Source organism: Diaphorina citri, unplaced genomic scaffold (assembly GCF_000475195.1).
Source record: "Diaphorina citri unplaced genomic scaffold, Diaci psyllid genome assembly version 1.1 scaffold280, whole genome shotgun sequence".
NCBI lineage: Eukaryota > Metazoa > Arthropoda > Insecta > Hemiptera > Psyllidae > Diaphorina > Diaphorina citri.
Window position 1 is genome coordinate 64,540 of NW_007377716.1, and position 20,000 is coordinate 84,539.

The 20,000-nt window shown below is 38.3% G+C and overlaps 5 protein-coding genes across 5 annotated transcripts in view; 3 read left to right on the plus strand and 2 right to left on the minus strand.

Moving 5' to 3' along the window:
* LOC103506996 (neurogenic differentiation factor 1-like) overlaps positions 1-792 on the minus strand; it is a 6,157-nt gene extending 5,365 nt beyond the window's left edge. The window contains exons 1-3 of the mRNA XM_026821955.1: positions 781-792; positions 410-633; positions 2-229 (exon numbers count right to left, since the gene is read on the minus strand). Coding sequence (XP_026677756.1) covers positions 2-229; positions 410-633; positions 781-792 — 464 coding nt within the window. The remainder of the gene's footprint in view (position 1; positions 230-409; positions 634-780) is intronic.
* Positions 793-1,294: 502 nt separating this feature from the next.
* Positions 1,295-7,018, plus strand: LOC113466495. Its single transcript, XM_026821956.1, has 2 exons — positions 1,295-4,775; positions 5,112-7,018. The coding sequence occupies exons 1-2, from the start codon at positions 1,295-1,297 to the stop codon at positions 7,016-7,018; spliced, it is 5,388 nt and encodes a 1,795-aa protein (XP_026677757.1).
* Positions 7,019-14,043: 7,025 nt separating this feature from the next.
* LOC103506997 (FERM domain-containing protein 3-like) lies at positions 14,044-15,955 on the plus strand. The gene is made up of 4 exons (XM_026821957.1): positions 14,044-14,093; positions 14,154-14,410; positions 14,974-15,182; positions 15,758-15,955. Exons 1-4 carry the CDS (start codon positions 14,044-14,046, stop codon positions 15,953-15,955), a joined length of 714 nt encoding a protein of 237 aa, XP_026677758.1.
* A 1,054-nt stretch (positions 15,956-17,009) lies between these two features.
* On the minus strand, positions 17,010-19,245 carry LOC103506998 (FERM domain-containing protein 3-like). The gene is made up of 4 exons (XM_008471428.2): positions 18,865-19,245; positions 17,944-18,048; positions 17,525-17,567; positions 17,010-17,163 (listed from the first exon to the last, which is right to left on the minus strand). The coding sequence occupies exons 1-4, from the start codon at positions 18,958-18,960 to the stop codon at positions 17,141-17,143; spliced, it is 267 nt and encodes an 88-aa protein (XP_008469650.1). The 5' UTR covers positions 18,961-19,245; the 3' UTR covers positions 17,010-17,140.
* A 576-nt stretch (positions 19,246-19,821) lies between these two features.
* Positions 19,822-20,000, plus strand: part of LOC103506991 (prenylcysteine oxidase-like) — a 10,623-nt gene continuing 10,444 nt past the window's right edge. The window contains exon 1 of the mRNA XM_008471420.2: positions 19,822-19,836. The gene's annotated coding sequence lies outside the window, so the exon portion shown is untranslated. The remainder of the gene's footprint in view (positions 19,837-20,000) is intronic.

Consider the following 20,000-nt stretch of genomic DNA (forward strand, 5'->3'; position numbering starts at 1 on the left):
ATATTGCTGACAGCTCGGATCCATAACATATTGACTAGACTGGTTGCTGCTAATTTCACTAGGACTATCATATTGACTCTTGTTCTTCCTATGACTCGAATGATTTGATAGATCCGCCTTGAAATCATCAATCGAAATAATGTCGTCCGTTTCCAAAATCTTCATGAGGTAAGAGATATAAGACGTTGCCAGACGTAGCGTTTTGATTTTGGACAGTTTAGTATCGGACCATATCCTACAGGAGTGCACGGAACTTCACTCCCAGGCTCGGTCGCTCCCTGTCCGAGGAAGACGAAGGCTCCAGATCCCCCCCTTTCGCTCCACGCCTGGGCAGGGACCGCAGTAGAGGGAACCAGATGGTTGACCTATACCGCCCCACGCCTAGTATGGGTCGCGATGGGTATCGGACGGGACATTGGGGATGCATTCTCGCAGATCGCTGAAGGCGTTGTTTATACTTTGTGTACGGCGTCTTTCCTTCTTGTTGGCTGTGTTGCGACGTTTGACAACGCGAATGATGGGCAAGTCTGGAAATACATTGTAGACATTACTGACAAACACAACTACCTTTGCGGGGATATAAGTTACGGTTTGGAGAACTTGGCCCAGCGATAATTGTCCGCCACAAGAATACTTAAACGGACGGAGCACTCCGTATCAACTTTAATATTATTGTCCTACACCATACTCAAGTAAAACCCCCCTGTACCTATCTAGAATCTCTAGCTAAAGTCAAATTCAATATCATCATCAGTTTCAAACTGAGTTGCTCATAGTCACCAAATTGCGCATTCCTATAAACTAAAAAAATACGCAAGTACCTACTTGACAATTAGATAATAATAAGTATTAGTGCTTTCTTATATTGCTCGAATAGGAGTATACCTAAAAAACTGATTACACAAAATTCAACTGATTGGCCATAAGGAGTGCGAAAATTAGCTGATTGACCAAAAGCCAAAAGGCAATGCGAAAAACGGCGGTTTACATCGTTTGGCGAAAGAAAATTTCGGAAAAGTCTTGTGATTAGAGAAAATCAGTACCTATGTACCTATACCAAATTTGTGTAATATTCAGTTTATTATCATTCTTGATTTGATTTTTTGATTTTACATTCATGTAATGATTTAAAATCAAGAATAGAGCCCGTTCTCCCTTTATTCCCAATATAATGTTTAAGTCACCCATCCATTTATTGGCCTTCCTCGGCGTATGTAACCAACAAATAAATAACCTGGAAACTCCTGCAAAACATCCACCTCATAAAACAACCCAACAAATGACTGGTCCAGCAATGCCTTTGAAATATCCAACTTATACAACAACCCAACAAACTAGAAACCTGGAAATCCCTGCAAAATATCCACCCTATAAAACCACCCAACAAATTGGTTATCAAGGAATGCCTTTGCAATATTCAACCTGTCAAACAAGAAGACAAATAAATGGTCCAGTAATGCCTATCAAATATCCCGTCTGTAACCTAAGCAGACCAATGAGTGATACACAAAGTCCTGTGAAATATCAAACCTGTAACTTAAGCGGAAAAATTACTGATATACAAAATCCTGCAAAATATCCCAACAGTCACCTAAGCGGACCAATTTGTGATCCACAAATTCCTGGAAGATATCCTAACTGTAACCTAAGCGGACCAATTAGTGATACACAGATTCCTGCAAAATATCCTAACAATAACCTAAACAGACAAATTTGTCATCACCAAATTCCTGTATTACATTCAACTTGTGAAAGAAGCAGACCAATTATTGATTCCAAAATTCCTGCAAAATATCCCACTTATGAACTAAGGAGACAAACAAACAACCCAGGAATTCCTGGGAACTATCCAAGCGCAGGGAACATTCCCTGGATACACAAATATCCCGAGATAGCCCGAACAAACCCGACTACGATCGGAAATAACCGACTCGGAAATCAAACTAATGACAACGATAACCAAATCGAAAGAAGCGATACCAATGAGCTACGAGGAAAGGAAATAAAAGGGAATATGGACAGCGTTGAAAAAGATATCAGACTTGAAAGAGATATGTTTAGAAAAGCTAGTGATCAAAGATATGGATATGGAATGTATGATCCATCTAAACAATTCATTGCCGGTCTGACAAACAGACAGAATAGGAACAATGTTCCTAATAATATTGATAAGGAAACTATGATAGCATTGGTGAATAAACAAACAATGAACTATGTTCCCAATATTGGGCAACAAACTACAACATTGGCGAACGAACAAACAATGAACAATGCTCCCAACATTGACAAACAAACTACAACAACATCGCTAAACAAACAAACAATGCATTATGGTCTCAACATTAGTCAACAAACTACAACATCGCTAAACACAGAAGCAATGAACAATGCTCCCAATATTGGCAAAGAAACAACATTGATGGAAAAACAACAAAGTGATGTACCAAGTCAATTAAAAAGCGCAACAAACCCACTTCAAGCAGCTATCGCTCTTCAAAGGAGTAAACTGAACGAAGAAAACGATGCAAAAGTATTCAAAAGCCAACAAAGACTCGCCACTGATGCACAATGGAAACAAAAAGTTAGCAATGAAGATGAGAAGATATTCCAAAACAATCAACAATCATTTACTAGTGAGGCATTATGGAAACAGAACCCTAACAATGAAAATGTTCAGAAAATATTCCACAGCAATCAACAAAGATTTGCCAACAGCAACGACCCCGAAGATCGGCCAAGTGGAACAAAAGTGGCTGCCAATGATCGACAAACCCGACCAGACGAAATCAAGGATCACGGCAGCGCTCCGGCCCGCCAAGTCAAAAATTTGGTGGGCATTGAACAACACAATATTGGTATAACACTGGACAAACAAAACCGTCTACCAGAAAATAAAACAAGTTATGCTACTCAAAAGGGTGCATTTGGAGGAACAAACAGTCAACAAAACCATTCCAATGACGAGATTCTTATAAACACAGACCACACATCCTTTGATATTAAAAGTAGCTTTGGTATTGCCAATAAAGACAATATTGAAATCAAAACGAATCAAAGTACAAGTGGCAATCAACAATATCAACAAGGCCCACTGAAAAGGGCTGTAACCTTATCGAAAAGAGAATTACAACGAGCTAAGATGATCTCGCAACATGATGAATTAGTCAACATATTCAATCGAAATAAAATGAACTTAGCAAAAGATGCATCACCCAACGCATTTAATCAAACTAATATCAACTTACCAAAAGATGGATTACCCAATGTATTCAATCGAACAAACATGAACTTACCAGAAGATGGATTAGACAACACATTCAATCGTACTAACATGAACTTACCAAAAGATGGTTTAGGAAACGTATTTCATCGAACTGACATTAAATTACCAAACGAATTACATCAACACAACATAATCAACACTGCCTCGCCAATGCCCCACAGTGTCTCACTAAATACCAACACTGCCAACAGCTATCAACCAAAGTGCACAATCAGTAGAACAAACACCGAACAAAATAACACCAATGCCCTGCCAGAAGGACATAAAAGAAAACTCGAAGATGATGTCACATTCAAAGAAGAATACATCCAACGAGTTGCGAAAAGGTTGAGAAGAAACAACGTGCTAATTATGTTTGCCCAACCCAAAACAAACCCAGAAACGCACATCAAAATGATCAACAACAAACCAGCCGACAAAACAAATAAAGATGATAAAGACCCTGCTGGAAGTTGTAGTGGACAAGAGAACAGAGATGGAACAATCCAGAAAGTCTTAAATGCACCAATCAAAACACTGCGACCTTCAACAAACACGTTAGAGAAAGGACAAAAATTGGATGAAAAATTCGACACGAAAAATGGATTCAGCGATGAAAATCAAATCGTGATTGAGCTGGGACCAGAATATGCTGGTCTGATCGAAAGTAGAATTGATCGCGCACAAAACAAACAAATAATGATAATGAAGCCTCAAGATGAGATGAATGAAAAGATTGGACCGAAGAAAAACTTTGGGGAAGAGTGTGGAGAAATACTAGTCAAGCCAAAGAATGATCTAAGAAAGGAACATACAGAAAAAATAGTCAAGCCAGTTCACGGGCTAAGGAAACCAGCAGATGAACTTGACAATGAAAGAAATCGTGAGAACACAAGACAACAAACACAAAGTACCACGTTTCGAACAACTGAGAGCAGATATGAAACATTGAAAGAGGAAATAGCTCAGAGAGAAGAAAAAAAGAAAGCCCAAAACGGTGCAATACAAGGACTAGAAACTCTTCTAAGAAACGACGGACAGAATCACACACCCGATGAGGAATTTAAAGGAAATCTTGCTGGAAACGGACGTAAACCATCTTTGATGACATATCTACAAGTGAATGCTCTAAGAGACGAAGTCCACAAAAATGTCCGAATGATTGATCCTCAGGAAGAATTCTATAAAAGAGGTCCTGCTGGAAAACAACGTAAAACGATGGCACTGCAAAGAAATGACCTAGGAGGCAAAGTCCTTGGAAATCTAAAAGTTGAAGAATATAATGAACACCATCCAACAATTAACCCAAGTACCCAACAACCAAAGTGGAACTATCCAACAATGAAACCAAGTATCCAACAATCAAACTTGGACTTTTCCAAACAAACTGGAAGATGTGAGAGAAGAACAGTGATATGGCAGGATGAAGAAGAAGATGATGCAGAGAATGTTATAGAAATCGCATGTGCTTGCAAAGGAAGAAATGGTCAAGTCAAAAGGAACTATATCATAGGTAAGTAAAAAACAAGCGAGACTAGATATTTCATATCTCTTTGGTTCAGCCATGTTGAATTTAAAAAAAGTCCCATAATAAAATGCGGCTTAGATTGAATCATACCATGTCTGCCTTCTAAGTGCTAGATCGCGAGTTCGATTCCCACCCAGGGCGAAGTTTATCCTAAACAGAGAAGATTCGTTCTCGGAAAGGCTGACATTTTCCCATCCTGTCCTTTTCCTCTTTTCGATTACAAGACGATAAGACCTCTGTTGTCACAGTTCTCTCCCTCAAAACTCTTTATTATGGCTGAAGAAAATACCAAATTCTATATATGTATTGAATTTTCTCCAGGTTACCCTACAATCCCTGCTGACCTTAACAACGGCGAGGCGGACATGGATATCAATCTGAAAGGAATATCAAATGAACTGGATGCAAAAGTGGATGATGGTCATAACGTTACTGAGAACAACATCGTAAATATAAGTAGTAATCTAAGTGAAACTAGAAAACGGGATAGAAATACTGAACATATTTCAAGTGAAACTTGGAAAAACAACAGAGATTTTAAAGAAGCAGGGCATAATGATGGTGATGATTTTGAAAATGTAAATAGAAACGACAGAGTTGTGCTAAGTGATGGTAGTTATAGGGTGGGTAAAGAAGGTCATATTGATATTTACGCCAGAGTAGTGCTAAATGACGATAGCTACAAGGTAGGCAAAATAGTTAAAGGCAAATCACAACCAGTGTTAGGTAAAGAACTTGGTCAAAGTACTTTTGAGAACAACATCAAAGTTCCAGTTGACAGAAGACCGATGCTAAGTAACGAAGTTAGACAAAGTATATTCAAAGACAGCACAAAAGTACCCGTCGATGGAATCCCATGCAAACCAAAAGATACCAGAGAAACGAACCAAACCAAAAGATACGATAGAACCGTAATAGAAGAAGAGGCAGTTAACGAAAGAGATGACCAAAATAATACTAAAGAAACTGTTCAAGAAAAACTAAAAGATACAGGAAGAGAAACGAACCAAACCAAAAGTTACAAAAGAATGGAAAGAGAAGAAGAGGCAGTAAACGAAACAGTTGTCCACAATAGCTCTAATAAAACAGTTCAAGAAGCACGTAACAGTGTAAAGAGAAACAAACCAAATGAAAGAATGACGAGACTTGAGCGCAACCGTTGTGAAATCCTTAGAAAAAAGAAACTCTGGCAAATGACGTACGGAAATTCCAACGAAGATGTCAAGAAATTCACATGGATAAACACTAACAACGCACTACTATTGGGCAATCCTTTTGACTACTTGGATACAGACTACAATCATAGTGACAGAGACGAACAAATTGACAAAGATATAAAGGAATCATCAAATGACCCTTTGAAAACCCGTAAAAGAAACGAGCAAAATCAAAGCTCACATGAAAGGAGTGGAAAGCCAAGTGGTCCACGAAAAGAAATAGTTGAAGAAATCGAAAAAGAGCAGACTAAAAAAAACTTCAAAATTCTACCACCTGATGAGAACAATAACATAGGCACAGAAACAGTCGGTGAAAGCAACTGTGAGGAAAATAATAAAAGAGACGAGGATAAGGGCACGAAAGAACTTACATTTCGTGAACATCACAACGGTACAAACTCAACAATGACTGGAGTTGATGAACACAAAACACGATTGGTAGAACTATCACAAATATCATCAAAAAAGCCAAACATATCAAAAACAGCCGCACGAGACTCCCTCCAAGATGTTGAGGGCAGAAATTCACAAGGACAAACAAAAGAGATCAAAGAAAACACTAAAGAAGAACCTGAAAAAGAGAACGTGGAAAAAGACCTCAACACGCGGAAAGGGACACAAGATTTAGGTACAAATAAAGAGCACTCCAAAGATGGTCAAAATGTTAATGACAAAGAACTAAACAATGAACTCACAGATCTAACTCGGAACACTAGTAAACCTAGCATTGCCAATGAAAAGACGCCTACAAACGGTAGTACTAAACCTACTGTGGCAACTAATTTTGATTATTTAAACGCAACACCTAGCAGGCACAATGAACCTATTACCAAAACTGATGATCCAACACAGAAAACCAACAGACAGCCAACGGAAGGGCATAATGTTTCTAATGAAAATCACAGCGAACCAACTTCTGTTGATAAAACTAATAAAGAGGCTGTAGTTTCTATGGAGCAGAAAGCTAGCACACAGGTGACGGAAGAGAAAAGTGGAAGTCACTCAGCATAATGTTTCTAATGGAAATCACAGCGAACCAACTGCTGTTGATAAAACTAATAAAGAGGCTGTAGTTTCTATGGAGCAGAAAGCTAGCACACAGGTGACGGAAGAGAAAAGTGGAAGTCACTCGAAACCACAGCAAATTGTCAAAGAAAGTTCCAGGGAAACAACTCCCGTTGACACAAATGAAGACACTGTAGTCATGGAAAGGCCAGAGGAAAATGAAGACGGCGAGTTTCCTTTCCTAATGTTAGACGACGATGTTCTAATACGTACGGTACTAAAATGTCAAAGAAAGTTCCAGGGAAACAACTCCCGTTGACACAAATGAAGACACTATAGTCATGGAAAGGCCAGAGGAAAATGAAGACGGCGAGTTTCCTTTCCTAATGTTAGACGACGATGTTCTAATACGTACGGTACTAAATTCGGCTCTCGTCGGGATCGACGTGGAAAACACTGAAGACTATATCCACGAAGACACTAGTGTCCCAAACAGTCCTAACAAAATAGCAGGATATAAGACAACAAACAAAAATAACGCAGGATACGCTAGAACAAACCAAAATAAAGGAGGACATGCACGAATATACCAAAATAATACAGGATATGCCATTGAAACAAACCACAATAAGGCAAGATATGCCAGAACAAACCAAAACAATGAAGGATATGCGAGAACAAACCAAAATAATCCACGAAATACAGTAAGAACAAATCAAAACACCAAAGGATATGCAAGAACAAATCAAAATAATGCAGGGCACGCAAGAACAAATCAAAATAATCCAGGAAATACAATAAGAACAAATCAAAATAAAAGGCAAAATGGTACGCATAATGGACACAAAAACATTGTAGAAAACATAGGAAAGGCAAGAGATGTGAACAACAATGTAGATGAAACCAAAATGACAACACCCAAGAGTGACGGGAAATATGATCGAGCCGAGGACAAAAGGGTTGCACCAGTCACAAAACACGACTTGCTAGAAACAACATCAGAGAGAGTGGCAACAATATTCAAGAGGCGGTCGCGATTGCATCCATGGGGGCTTTCGCCTTTGCAGAAAATTCAGTTGGCATTGGCAATTCTACGGTTTTACGCCCTGTACAAAAGGCACCAAAATTCGAGCCGCAGAAAAGTGTTTAACAAATCTCCCTATGCAATTAATGGTACGCTTTGTGTTACCCATGACACGGAACACAACAAGGAAAGGCCAAAAAATCCGCAAAAGTATAAAAAACTCATGTTTGGGAAAGTGACTTTATCTAGCACCTGCAGACGTTATAAAAAAGGCAATTCTTTCGTTCAAAGAAGTGTACTCACTAGGGCAGTATCGCGAACGGCAAGTTTCCGTCAAGCCAAATCAATCAGGTTGGTCAAACTACCGCCAATGTTTTTGTCAAACTTCGTGGACATAAGGTACTCATTTCAAACAACGCATATCGAAAGATTATTTCTCAAATCAATTGAAAACACCTCAAATACCTCAATTGAAAGAGGACTTTTCAGATCGTGTGTAGGTATGTGTGTGTTTTTGTCAATTATGTTCTTTGTGTACTAATAGTAAAACAAAGTATTTTGTTTTTTCAGATCGGTTCAAATGGGGAGACAGATCAAAACGATCTATTTGCAAACCTCAAGTTGTACTCGCTCTACGACCATCTCAAGTATTACTTCAGTTTCCTCTATTACTGCAGACACTACATTTGAAAAGATAACTCTCAAAAGTTCGAACCATTTTAATCAAAATGCAAAAATAGACGAAAGTTCGCACCAGTTTATTTCAGATCGGTTCAAATGGGGAGAGAGATCAAAACGACCTATTTGCAAACCTCAAGTTGTACTCGTTCTACGACTATCTCAAGTATTACTTCAGTTTCCTCTATTATTGCAGACACTACATTTGAAAAGATAACTCTCAAAAGTTCGAACCATTTTAATCAAAATGCAAAAATAGACGAAAGTTCGCACCAGTTTAATAAAAATACAACAATGATAGATGAAAGTTCGCACCATTTAAATGAAAATACAAAAATGGACAAAACTTTGCACTATTTTGATGACAATACAGACGAAAGTTTGCACCCTTTTGATGGAAATAATGAAAATGAAACTGACGGAACTCAAAGCTCCGGCTTGGCAGAAGTTGACAAAACCAAGGTGAAAATCTTGAGAAAGATATACAGCAAAACGATACTAAAAGAACCAACCAAGAGATCAACAGTAAAAGAAGCCACTAAGAAATTGATGGTAAAAGAAGCCACCAAGGGAGACCATATAAAAGAACCTGCTAAAAGACCAAATGATGGAGACCATATAAAAGAATCTGCTAAGAGACCAGATGAAAGAGAAGACGAGACTAAAAGGATAGAGACACCAGAAGCGCAAAAGGAAACTGCTAAGAGATCTAATGAAAAAGAGGACAGACCTAAAAGTGTAGAAAATTCTGGCGTAAAAAAGACAACTGGAAACAAAGACCATGGTGGAGTATGGGGAAATTTTAAAGTGAGTATTGATTTAACGAAAATCGATCCGAAAATATTAGAAATGCTGATGGGAAGAAAAGACAGTTCCAAAGACAATGCTAACGATAAAAATTCAAATGAATCGATTGAAAATGAAGCGAAGACAATTTCAATACAACCAACCAGTGATGACGATGGAAACACAAATATCCTTGATTCAAAACACACAACCAATGTGAGAGACAAAATACAACTGAATGAAGGTAATGACAAAATAGATGTTCAATTAACTGAAAATGGTGAAGTAAAAACTGCAAAAGAGCCTATCGAGGAATTAAACATAACTGAAAAAGACCAAGATGCTAGTAAGAAGGTAACAAATCTTCCACACAATGAAAATGCTGCAAGATCTATAGACCACGAAAATGATAAAAATGGAAAACAAAAAGAAGCATTCACAAGAGAATCAGACACCGTTGGTCTCAAGAAAACCATTAATGTTACTCTAAAGCCGAAAACTTCCAAGTACTTTTCACAGATAAACACACCCTATGCACCATTAAACAGTTCAAAAAACATTGATGTTCAGCCAGAAAGCATAAACGTCCTTGATCTAAGAACCAAGGAAAGCATCAAACGAAAAATGGACCCTAATGATACTAACAAGCCTCTCAGATCTCGAGCGAAAAGGTTCTGCAACGATCCACCGTCCACTATTCTGCCGAAATATGTAGAAACAACTCCACAATATGTAGACACAACTCTACCACAAGCAACACACACTGCCTTCAATGGAAAATTCAAAGAAACAAGAAACGACTTTGGAATTTCTCGGCTGCCTGATCAAGTCACCACACCTCACCATTTTCAAGAAAACTTGTGTGGAAAGATGGAAAAGGTTGGACAACTTCCAGAAAACAATTCCAGCAGCACAATCAGTCAATATCAAGAAGTAAATAATCCAGGCAATCAAAACAATTGTGACGAGTTCCAAGATATTCAAAATGATCGACCAGATAATTCTACAAGCTCATTAACATTAAAACTTCCCAACGATGCCAAAAAAATCAGTACAGATCCACAAACCAATAAAAAGTCTAATGAAAATCAACAAACTTACGAAAAATCTAATAAAAATCAACAAGCTCACAAAAAATATAATGAAAGTAGACAAACTTACGAAATGTCGAATGTAAATCTACAAACCAATGACAAATCTAATGTAGATCCACAAATCAATGACAAATCCAACAAAACTCCAAAAGAAATCTCAGATGGAATAGACCGTCTACTCAACCTATCCTTAAAGGAACCTAACCAATGGAATCCACCAAAGGACAATCCAAAATGGAATCAAAAGGATACACAAGCTAAAACACCACAGAGAGATGTTACCCAAGGAACCATTTATTCAAAACAACATAATGGTAGCAATGAAATCAACACAATCAAGCAGAGTATAGGTATCAATAACAGTCACAATTTCGGAAGCAAAGCAAATTATAGTCCTGAAACCATAAACCTTCAAGGAATCAAATTAACACATACAGCTGTTGATGAACCACACCATTTCACGGAAAACTCCAATGAGTCCAAAGTCCCCAATATCAATACCCAAGGAAACTTATTTGAAAGTGACATAGCCTTTCCCAAAGGGAGCAAAATGAACACCACTACCAAGACCCAAGAAAATTGCACCACAACCAACACCCAAGGAAATTTATCTGAAAGCGACATAGCCAAAGTTCCCAAAGAAAGCAAAACAAACACCCAAATCAGTCACCAAGGAATCTTATCTGAAAGAGACATAGCCAAATTCCCTATACCTTGGACTGGGTCCAGATATAATCTAAGGAGAAGAGTACAAATGGCGACAATGTTTCATACGAATACACAGAAGCTTGAAGAGCGCTCAAGTCATAATATGGAGGAACCTCAAAAAAGGCTTTTTATAGGGCCGTTCGCGCCGCCGTTTCTTGTTCGAAAAGGTTAATTCCTCATTGTCATAATTATCACATGACTTTATTGTAAAGGTATAATACCGATATAGTGATGTCATCAGAGCTGATATTCAAAGAAAACAAGGAAATTGGAACGACATCGAGAGGGAGCAGAGATACAATGATCGAAATTGGTGGAGAGGCTTCGTACATCGACCCGTCCCATGATGGAACGATTATGGATTGATTCATTTATTGTAAAGGTGTGTCCAAACATAGTCGACCAGCCGTTGATCGACGAGGTGAATCTATGTTGTCGAGGCAGTGTGGACGGGTCAGTCGATGGTCGGTCGACTATGTGTGGACACCTTTATACACTCTTGACTCTAGGTATTTTTTTGTAAATAGGTATGTACATTTATATTTTTGTCCTTAAAAAAGCAAGAATTATGTACCTACTACAACTTCTACTACTAATAATATATACTTCCATATTGTACAAAACGGCACAGGTTTATATGTATACAGGGTGGTTCGTGATTTGCGAACCACGCTTATATCTCAGAAACGGCTGGGAATTAAGGAATGAAATAAACGGCATCATGTAGATGAAATTTTGATGATTAAAATGGCTTTTTTTAAATTTGCAATTTTTTTTGCAAAACGGCCCATTTTTTGCCAAATATAGGTCACTCTTATGGGAACCCCCATTTTTTAATTAATTTTTGGAATCAGCATAAAATTTTAATTGAAAAAATGTATTCACTCGAAAAAATTTGCTCTACAAAAATTCTGTACAATGTGAGAAAGAAAAACAATTTCTTAATTCTTTCTTTAATTTTTGTATTATTCACTTAACAATTTCAACAACAACAAACAAATTTATAAAAGCTGTTCAAAATGAGATCCATCTGTTTGTACACAGTAAGGCATTCTTCGCTCTAACTCAGGACCAACTGCGTTATTTATCATATCTGGGGTCACTGACGCACACAAAATCGCGATTTGTGCAAATTTTTGTAGAGCAAATTTTTTCGAGTGAATACATTTTTTCAATTAAAATTTTAAGCTGATTCCAAAAATTAAATAAAAAATGGGGGTTCCCATAAAAGTGACCTATAATTGGCAAAAAATGGGCCGTTTTGCAAAACAAATTGCAAATTTAAAAAAAGCCATTTTAATAATCAAAATAGCACTGGAAGTAACTCTATACACGTAATAATGCTTGTAATTGAAGTACTTACTTATTCTATTAGTGTGGAACTGTAGGCCCACAAGGTCTTTTTTTTAACCGATTGACATTGAAATGTCTTTTTTTTGCCTGGTGTCTTGTTTTGTTGCTGATGGCAGCAATTTTGCTGATTGTTCGTCCATAATTGAATGAGAAAAAACGCACTAATAGCAAAAAAAAAAAATAGTACCTATACCACCTCCTACTTACTTATTTTGTCACTAGGAATAAGGTACCCATATCTAAGGTATAAGTTAGGTCATAAGTGCTAATTGAGATTGTCTACCTACTTACGGCCCTTGGCTAGGGGGCTAGGTTGTTTACTTGGTCTTTTTGCCAGCCTAGTTAGCTTAGTTGGTAGGATAAAATCCGCCCGGGCGGATTTTATCCTACCAACTAAGCTGATGGGATAATGTTCGTTCTCGGAACGGCTGGGTTTCTCCTATCCTGTCTTCCTTCTCTCTTCGGTTTCGGGACGATAAGACCATAGCAGTTACAGTTCCCTCTGTCAAACCTCTTAAAAAAAAAAAAACATGTAGGTACCTACCTACCTACCTAAATCTGTGTGTGTAGGTATGTGTGTGTTTTTGTCAATTATGTTCTTTGTGTACTAATAGTAAAACAAAGTATTTTGTTCAAATAAAAAAAACTTACACAAGTTTAAACTCTCATTGTGACCCTGGCCGTGAGAGATTCAAAATCCCCATCTTACCTGAGGGATCATTAGGGCCGGGCGTGCTCGGCGTGGCGGGCACCGAGGCCGGTTTCCGCCTCAGCGAGTGAGCGCGGGTCACTCGCGGTTCCTCGCGCTTCGTCCCGCTCTCCTCTAGTAGCTCGAGCTGAACCCGGCCCGCGTATCTGAACTTCGCCCCGCCGCCCCAGGAGAACAGGCCCCCGCCTGACAACACGGGCGGGATCTGAGCTGAGGACGCGCACGTGAAGAACAGCTTCTGCTCGAGGGCGACGCGCCAGATTAGGCGGCACGCGAGCCCCGAGTCGCACTTGAAGCCAACCGTCTCTTTTCTCTGTGAAAGAAAAAAAAAATATTTATATTGTTTATCCAAGCCCGATTTCCAGCCAGCCTAATTAGCTTGGAAAGTACCACAGCACAACAGTCTTGAAAGAGTCTTGTCTGGGGTAATCTTTATCCTAAACAGATAATGTTCGTTCTCGGAACGGCTGGCTTTCTCCTATCCTGTCTTCCTTCTCTCTTCGACCTAAATTACCGTACGTTCTGAGAATTAACATTATCGTACCTTCAGGGAAACACAAGCTTGAATTACCGTACGTTTTGGGATATTTTTGCCTAAATTACCGTACGTTCCGGGATATATTAGCCTGAATTACCGTACGCTCGGACGTATATCACTTACTTTGGTGCGAGGATCTTCATGGAAGACCAAATGTACGATAAACATTTTCCCCTCATAGTTGATGTTCTGTACTTGTTTCCATAGGTAGCGTGTGGGATGGCCTGTAGGCAATGTTATTGAAATGAGAGTGTTCCCGCTACACTCGACACGACTTTTTCCCAAAACGGCAAGTGGGTTTGGGCTCTAAATGCTGGTCTTCATTTTCCAGACGTGGACCCTCTTCAGTTCAGTTTCCGAGTGAAGTTTTACCCACCTGACCCATTCAAATTGAAAGAGGACATCACGCGTTATCAGATCTACCTTCAGTTGAAACGAGACTTGCTACATGGACGATTGTACTGTGATCCAAACGCAGCTGCCCAGTTGGGTGCTTATATTTTACAAGGTGAGAGATTGTAAGAACGGAGGTCTTATCGTCCCGAAAGCGTAGAGAGAAGAAAGACGAGATAGGAGAAAACCAGCCATCCCGAAAACGAACCTTTTCTTCGCCTTTTCCCATGTCCAGACCGTTTCAGCGTTTTTCGTCAGCTTCTCAATCAGCCCTAGAGGGATTGGACTGACATTTGGTTTTGGTTAGAAAATTTTTACAAGTGGATGCCCTTCGCACTAATCGCACTCAACCTTTTCCTATTTCTTTAACAAGGGAAATTTCAGGCTGGTATCCTTCCTGTTTAAAGTCCCCCAGCCAGACTAGAACGAACCTTATCCGTTAAGGATAAATTATTCTGACCCGGGCAGGAATCGAGCCCGCGACACAGGGCTTACAAGGTAGACGCTGATTTCTCAGAGGAGCTTGGCGATTTCAACCCCGAAGAGCACGTAGGTAATTATGTGGCTGATTTGAAGATTCTACTCAAACAGTCCACCTATATTGAAGAGAGAACATTGTGCTGATATTTTTACATATAAAATGTGTATACAAACCTTGCTTTCTCTTTTGTTTCTCAGAGGAGCTTGGCGATTTCAACCCCGAAGAGCACGTAGGTAATTATGTGGCGGATTTGAAGATCTTACTCAAACAGACGACCTATATTGAAGAAAAAATGATGGAATTTCACGAGAAGCTAAAGGACCAAACGCCGGAGCAGGTAGAGACGGCATTTCTGAGGAAGGCTGCCTGTTTGGATACGTATGGCGTGGACCCACAACCTGTCAAGGTGAGAATGTAGGACCCCTCTGGAAAATGAGGAACTCGTGTAACCTATGCGGAAAAAGCTCTCTTTTGGGGGCAAGGTTTATCCAGTGGTAACGAGCGCGCTTGCTTTCCATGCAGAATGTTTCGGGTTCGATACCCAGAGTGTACAAAAAAAAAAAAAAAGCCAACCCTAATTTCTACCAAATCAAGAATCAATCAAATCTCAAATTCTTTGTGGTAAAGCAGAGCTTTTTCTCAACTTTTGTGTATATCACAGCAAATACTAAGTGCCTCCTTTGCAATCAATTTTCCTATTTCAGTAATCTTTTTACACTGGTAATGCCGCCACTGGTTGCTACTCGATTAGAGTAGCTACTCAATTATCCTCACGAGGCTGAGTGCACCCCAAAATCAAAGTACAGAGCCGAGAAAACTTCTACCACGCAGGGAATCGAACCCGGGACCTCCGGCAAGCCTAGTATGATACCCACTCGGCCACGGAGGTTGCTTTATCTCCGAGCGTACAGTTTTATATCCCAAGGTCCTAAGCTAAGTATAAAATAACTCTAATTTATCCTGTTAATTCTCTCTCCCCAGGATCACGCGGGTAATCAGATCTACCTCGGCATTAACCACACCGGCATACTGACGTTTCTTGGTAATAGACGTACCACACGCTACCTATGGAAACAAGTACAGAACATCAACTATGAGGGGAAAATGTTTATCGTACATTTGGTCTTCCATGAAGATCCTCGCACCAAAGTAAGTGATATACGTCCGAGCGTACGGTAATTCAGGCTAATATATCCCGGAACGTACGGTAATTTAGGCAAAAATATCCCAAAACGTACGGTAATTCAAGCTTGTGTTTCCCTGAAGGTACGATAATGTTAATTCTCAGAACGTACGGTAATTTAGGTCGAAGAGAGAAGGAAGACAGGATAGGAGAAAGCCAGCCGTTCCGAGAACGAACATTATCTGTTTAGGATAAAGATTACCCCAGACAAGACTCTTTCAAGACTGTTGTGCTGTGGTACTTTCCAAGCTAATTAGGCTGGCTGGAAATCGGGCTTGGATAAACAATATAAATATTTTTTTTTTCACAAGTAGGAACGGGCTCTTAGGTCATGAAAGATGCCCAGATATTAATTTTGGGAGTCCAAGGGGTTTGAAACCTAATCTTTCTTTGCTTTCAACTTCTTTGAAATCGGACCTATCTCACACACCCAGAAAGGAAGTATTTTTTTTATTTGGTTGATTATAACTTTATAACATACAGGTCATAGGGTACCTATTTACAAGTTAGGTGTTAGTAGTTACATAAATATGATGTACAGCAGCAACCTCCGTGGCCGAGTGGGTATTACACTAGGCTTGCATGCAGGAGGTCCGAGTTCGATTCCCGGCGGGGCCGAGGCAGTTTTTCGGCTCTGTGCTTGGAGTTCGGGGTGCACTCGACCTCGTGAGGACAATTGAGTTTACCACAAAGATTCATGATTTAGATTTTTTTTTTTTTTTAGAATATGATGTACAGCAGTTATAGGTAGTTAGTAACAGCATCCACACTTTACCTACACTTGTTCTGTTTTCATTCCATTTTCTTTAATAAAATCTTTTGCTCTAGGATTTTATAATATATTTTTTTTTGCAATATGTACCTACCTACCTAGTGTAAAAAAAAAAAAAAAAAAAAAAAAAAAAATGATAACAGATTCGAGTAACACAATTTTGTTAATGATGCATCATTTTGTTAAATAATGGTAAGTATGTACAGTAGTGTAATTAGTAAGTATACAGAGGTTGTAAGTGCAAAAAATTGTAGGTAAGTTATTTGTTAAAGATTGTAATTGATTATTACATGTTAAAAAGGGGATATTATTATTAATATTTTGTTGAAGAATGAACCATTAATTGAAGCACAATATGTCATGCTTACAGACCCTTCAGGTTTCAACACTCCTCATGACTTGTCACTTGTCACTTTCTATTGAGTGCCTTGACTGGAAGAAAAATTGCAAACACATTTCACAAAAATACCTTTTGCCTTTGGGCCCTAGGAAGGAACCCTTTGTTCTTCACCCTAGCTAGCACTTTTTCTTTGGGCCCTAAAGAGGGAAAATGTCCTTTTGGGTTTTTGTAAGGACCTTAGTTTTTATGTAACAGTGATTTTGCCATAACATCCAAATGGTTAGTTTGATTTTGACAAACATGTTTGACTAAAGAAATTAGCTCATTAAATTTTGGGCTGGGCTTGATTGGATCTTTGAAGGGTCCTTGGGTCTTCAAGGGCACCGTAGAGTAACTTTTTCTAGTAACTACTATTTAATTGGCATATTTATTAAAAAGAAAAGCATAACATACCTTTCACCTGCTTCATAATATTCTTGCTTGGATCTAACCAGTGCTGAAAAACAAAACAGAGTGGAAATTAAATTTCAACAACTTTTTTTTTTTTTTTATAGTAAAGCATTCTCTGGCACTTAACCCTTACAGCTCTATTATTGTGTTCAAATTCTCAATTACATGAGGATGAAATTCCATGTCTCAGCTGAGATTGAACCCCTGTCTTTCTATTTACCAGGCAAGAGTCTTGACTACTACGCCACCAAGACAGGTTTCTTAGATATTTTTTATATAGGATCTAATAAAGCTTTTTTTTTTCTTTTTTCACTTTCTTCAAATTTTCCCAATAATACTAAGTAGGTAAATTAAATTTATTACAAAGGGTAAGTATAAGTATTGACTGAGGTATAACAAATAAAGATAAGCTCTATACTTACTCGTATTTTGTGTGAGTCGGTGAAGCGGAGACCAAAGTAATCCACCTCAATGAGATTCAACTGTGAGCACACATGGTCCAGTAGGTATTTGCCTTTGTAATGAGGCTGAAACAAGTAATTTTGGTAATTTGGTAATTTATAAGTAGAATAAGATAAAACATAAATACTCATAAACCTACCCTGTTTGGTGTTTATACTCCCAGAAAACAAGACTGAAAAGTCCCTTTACATCTAGAGAAATAGAGTGGAAAAATATAATAATAAAAATGGATAAATACCCTTTAGAATTACAGCATCCCTCCCCCCTTGAAATCCTTGAATTTTTCTTAAACAGCTACTAGAAAACCTCAAGTATCTAAAATAAAGATATGTGGGTAATGGTATGAAGACTGAAGAGTGCTATTTATTTATAGGACCTCATCAATAATTTTGTACTCAGGTAAATAACTATAATCAAATAAAAACATCCAAGTATGTACATTAGCAGGTAAAACCCAATAATAAAATAATGAATCAATAGCTTCAGTCAGTTATAATGACACAGATGAAAACCTATTGTGAGTTCCAACAGTAATAATTTTCAAACCAGTAATACATTAATTGTGATTATAAGTAGGTAACAAAAGAACCAGTATTCCAAAGACAGAAAGCAAAGCAATAATCATATTCCAACACAGTAGGCACTTAAGTAACAAACACAGTAATCGGGAGTAATAGTCAAGTAATTTTATTTGTCATTGTTTCCGATTTATTTATGTTCTAGCTTCTAGCAGTAACAAAAATCAGTATTCCAGCAATGTAATCAGTAATTACATCAGTGTCCATTGCAGTTCCCAATGCAGATAACGGAAATGCGTTTTCCTCTCGCTTCACACAATAAATTATGCAAGCTCACTGAATCTCAAGGCAAACCCGACATACCTGTATATCACATTCGACTAGCTCCGAGTCATCTAAAAGTCGAACTGAACATTTGATCACCGAATTGACGTCGTGTTTCGAACCGAATTTGAGCATTTTTAACGTTGGCGAAAAAAGCTTACGGGAAAAGCTTGGAAAAAGTTAGGGAAAATACGAAAATTGGGACTCCTCTAGGGATGTCAAATAGTAGACTGACAAGGGTTGACTGGAAACACTTGAAAAACTGAACACCTAGACGTGCATTAAGGCAGATAATTATAGAAAACACCTCGGTTTGTTAATTAAATTAGAAACAGTGGCACGGGTTTGGTCGGCATTAAATATTTAAAAAGAAAAACACTTTTCCAGGTTTTCTTTCCAGTGAAAAACACTTTTATCAGAAGGTCAATGAACGAAAGTATAAACAACAAATCAGATGAGCGCCATTTTGAAATTTAAATTTCCGATCTTTGCCGAAGCTGAAATGACGCACTTATTGTATTCAGGGTGTATTGGAAATACAGGCCCCACTATTGGGGAGCGCGGGGCGCGACCATCATTTTTGCAAGAAAAATGCATTTTTTCCAAGACTTCCGAGAGAATAATTTAAAAAACGCCAAGAAAGGTATTCATATGAACATTCTGACCTGTTAGCCTTGGCAAATATATGGGGACATGAACGTCACATAGAATGACAGGTATTCTGATTCTAACTTAGATAGAATGAAATTAAATTTAATTCTAAAGTTTAGAAATGAAAAAAGAGCTAAAAAAATTCCCCCCTTAAAATCAGTGCCCCCCCACCCAGAGTAAGGCCGTGGTTATGAACAGGGCTGATATAGGCCATTCTGAGATGTTCTTGGCAAGTGGAAAATGATGTGGTAACTTAACACAGAGCCTTCATGAGCGTGTAAAGTTGGCGGGAAATTTGAAATTTTAATTTTTTTTCCGCAACGCGTACAATTTGAATTCATTTTTTACTTTTTATCTCTAGTTTGCACGTTTATATTATACCTACTTTTCATTTAAATTAGATATTACAAACAAGCGAATTACAAAGCAAACAAAAATAAATATAAAATAAATTTTAAAAATTGCCGCCGAACAGCTTTTATAAATTTGTTTGTTGTTGTTGATTGTTGTTGAAATTGTTAAAG

Excerpts from the sequence above, each read along its gene's own strand:
- LOC113466495 (XM_026821956.1), top strand. The coding sequence starts at position 1,295 with ATGCCTTTGAAATATCCAACTTATACAACAACCCAACAAACTAGAAAC. Across the intron at positions 4,776-5,111 it reads CAAAAGGAACTATATCATAG|GTTACCCTACAATCCCTGCT; the intron begins GTAAGTAAAAAA and ends AATTTTCTCCAG.
- LOC103506997 (XM_026821957.1), top strand. The coding sequence starts at position 14,044 with ATGGAAGACCAAATGTACGATAAACATTTTCCCCTCATAGTTGATGTT. Across the intron at positions 14,094-14,153 it reads CCCCTCATAGTTGATGTTCT|TGTTCCCGCTACACTCGACA; the intron begins GTACTTGTTTCC and ends TTGAAATGAGAG. Across the intron at positions 15,183-15,757 it reads TGGACCCACAACCTGTCAAG|GATCACGCGGGTAATCAGAT; the intron begins GTGAGAATGTAG and ends CTCTCTCCCCAG.
- LOC103506998 (XM_008471428.2), bottom strand. The coding sequence starts at position 18,960 with ATGCTCAAATTCGGTTCGAAACACGACGTCAATTCGGTGATCAAATGT. Across the intron at positions 18,049-18,864 it reads TAGTCGAATGTGATATACAG|CCTCATTACAAAGGCAAATA; the intron begins GTATGTCGGGTT and ends TACTTGTTTCAG. Across the intron at positions 17,568-17,943 it reads CCGACTCACACAAAATACGA|CACTGGTTAGATCCAAGCAA; the intron begins GTAAGTATAGAG and ends TTTGTTTTTCAG.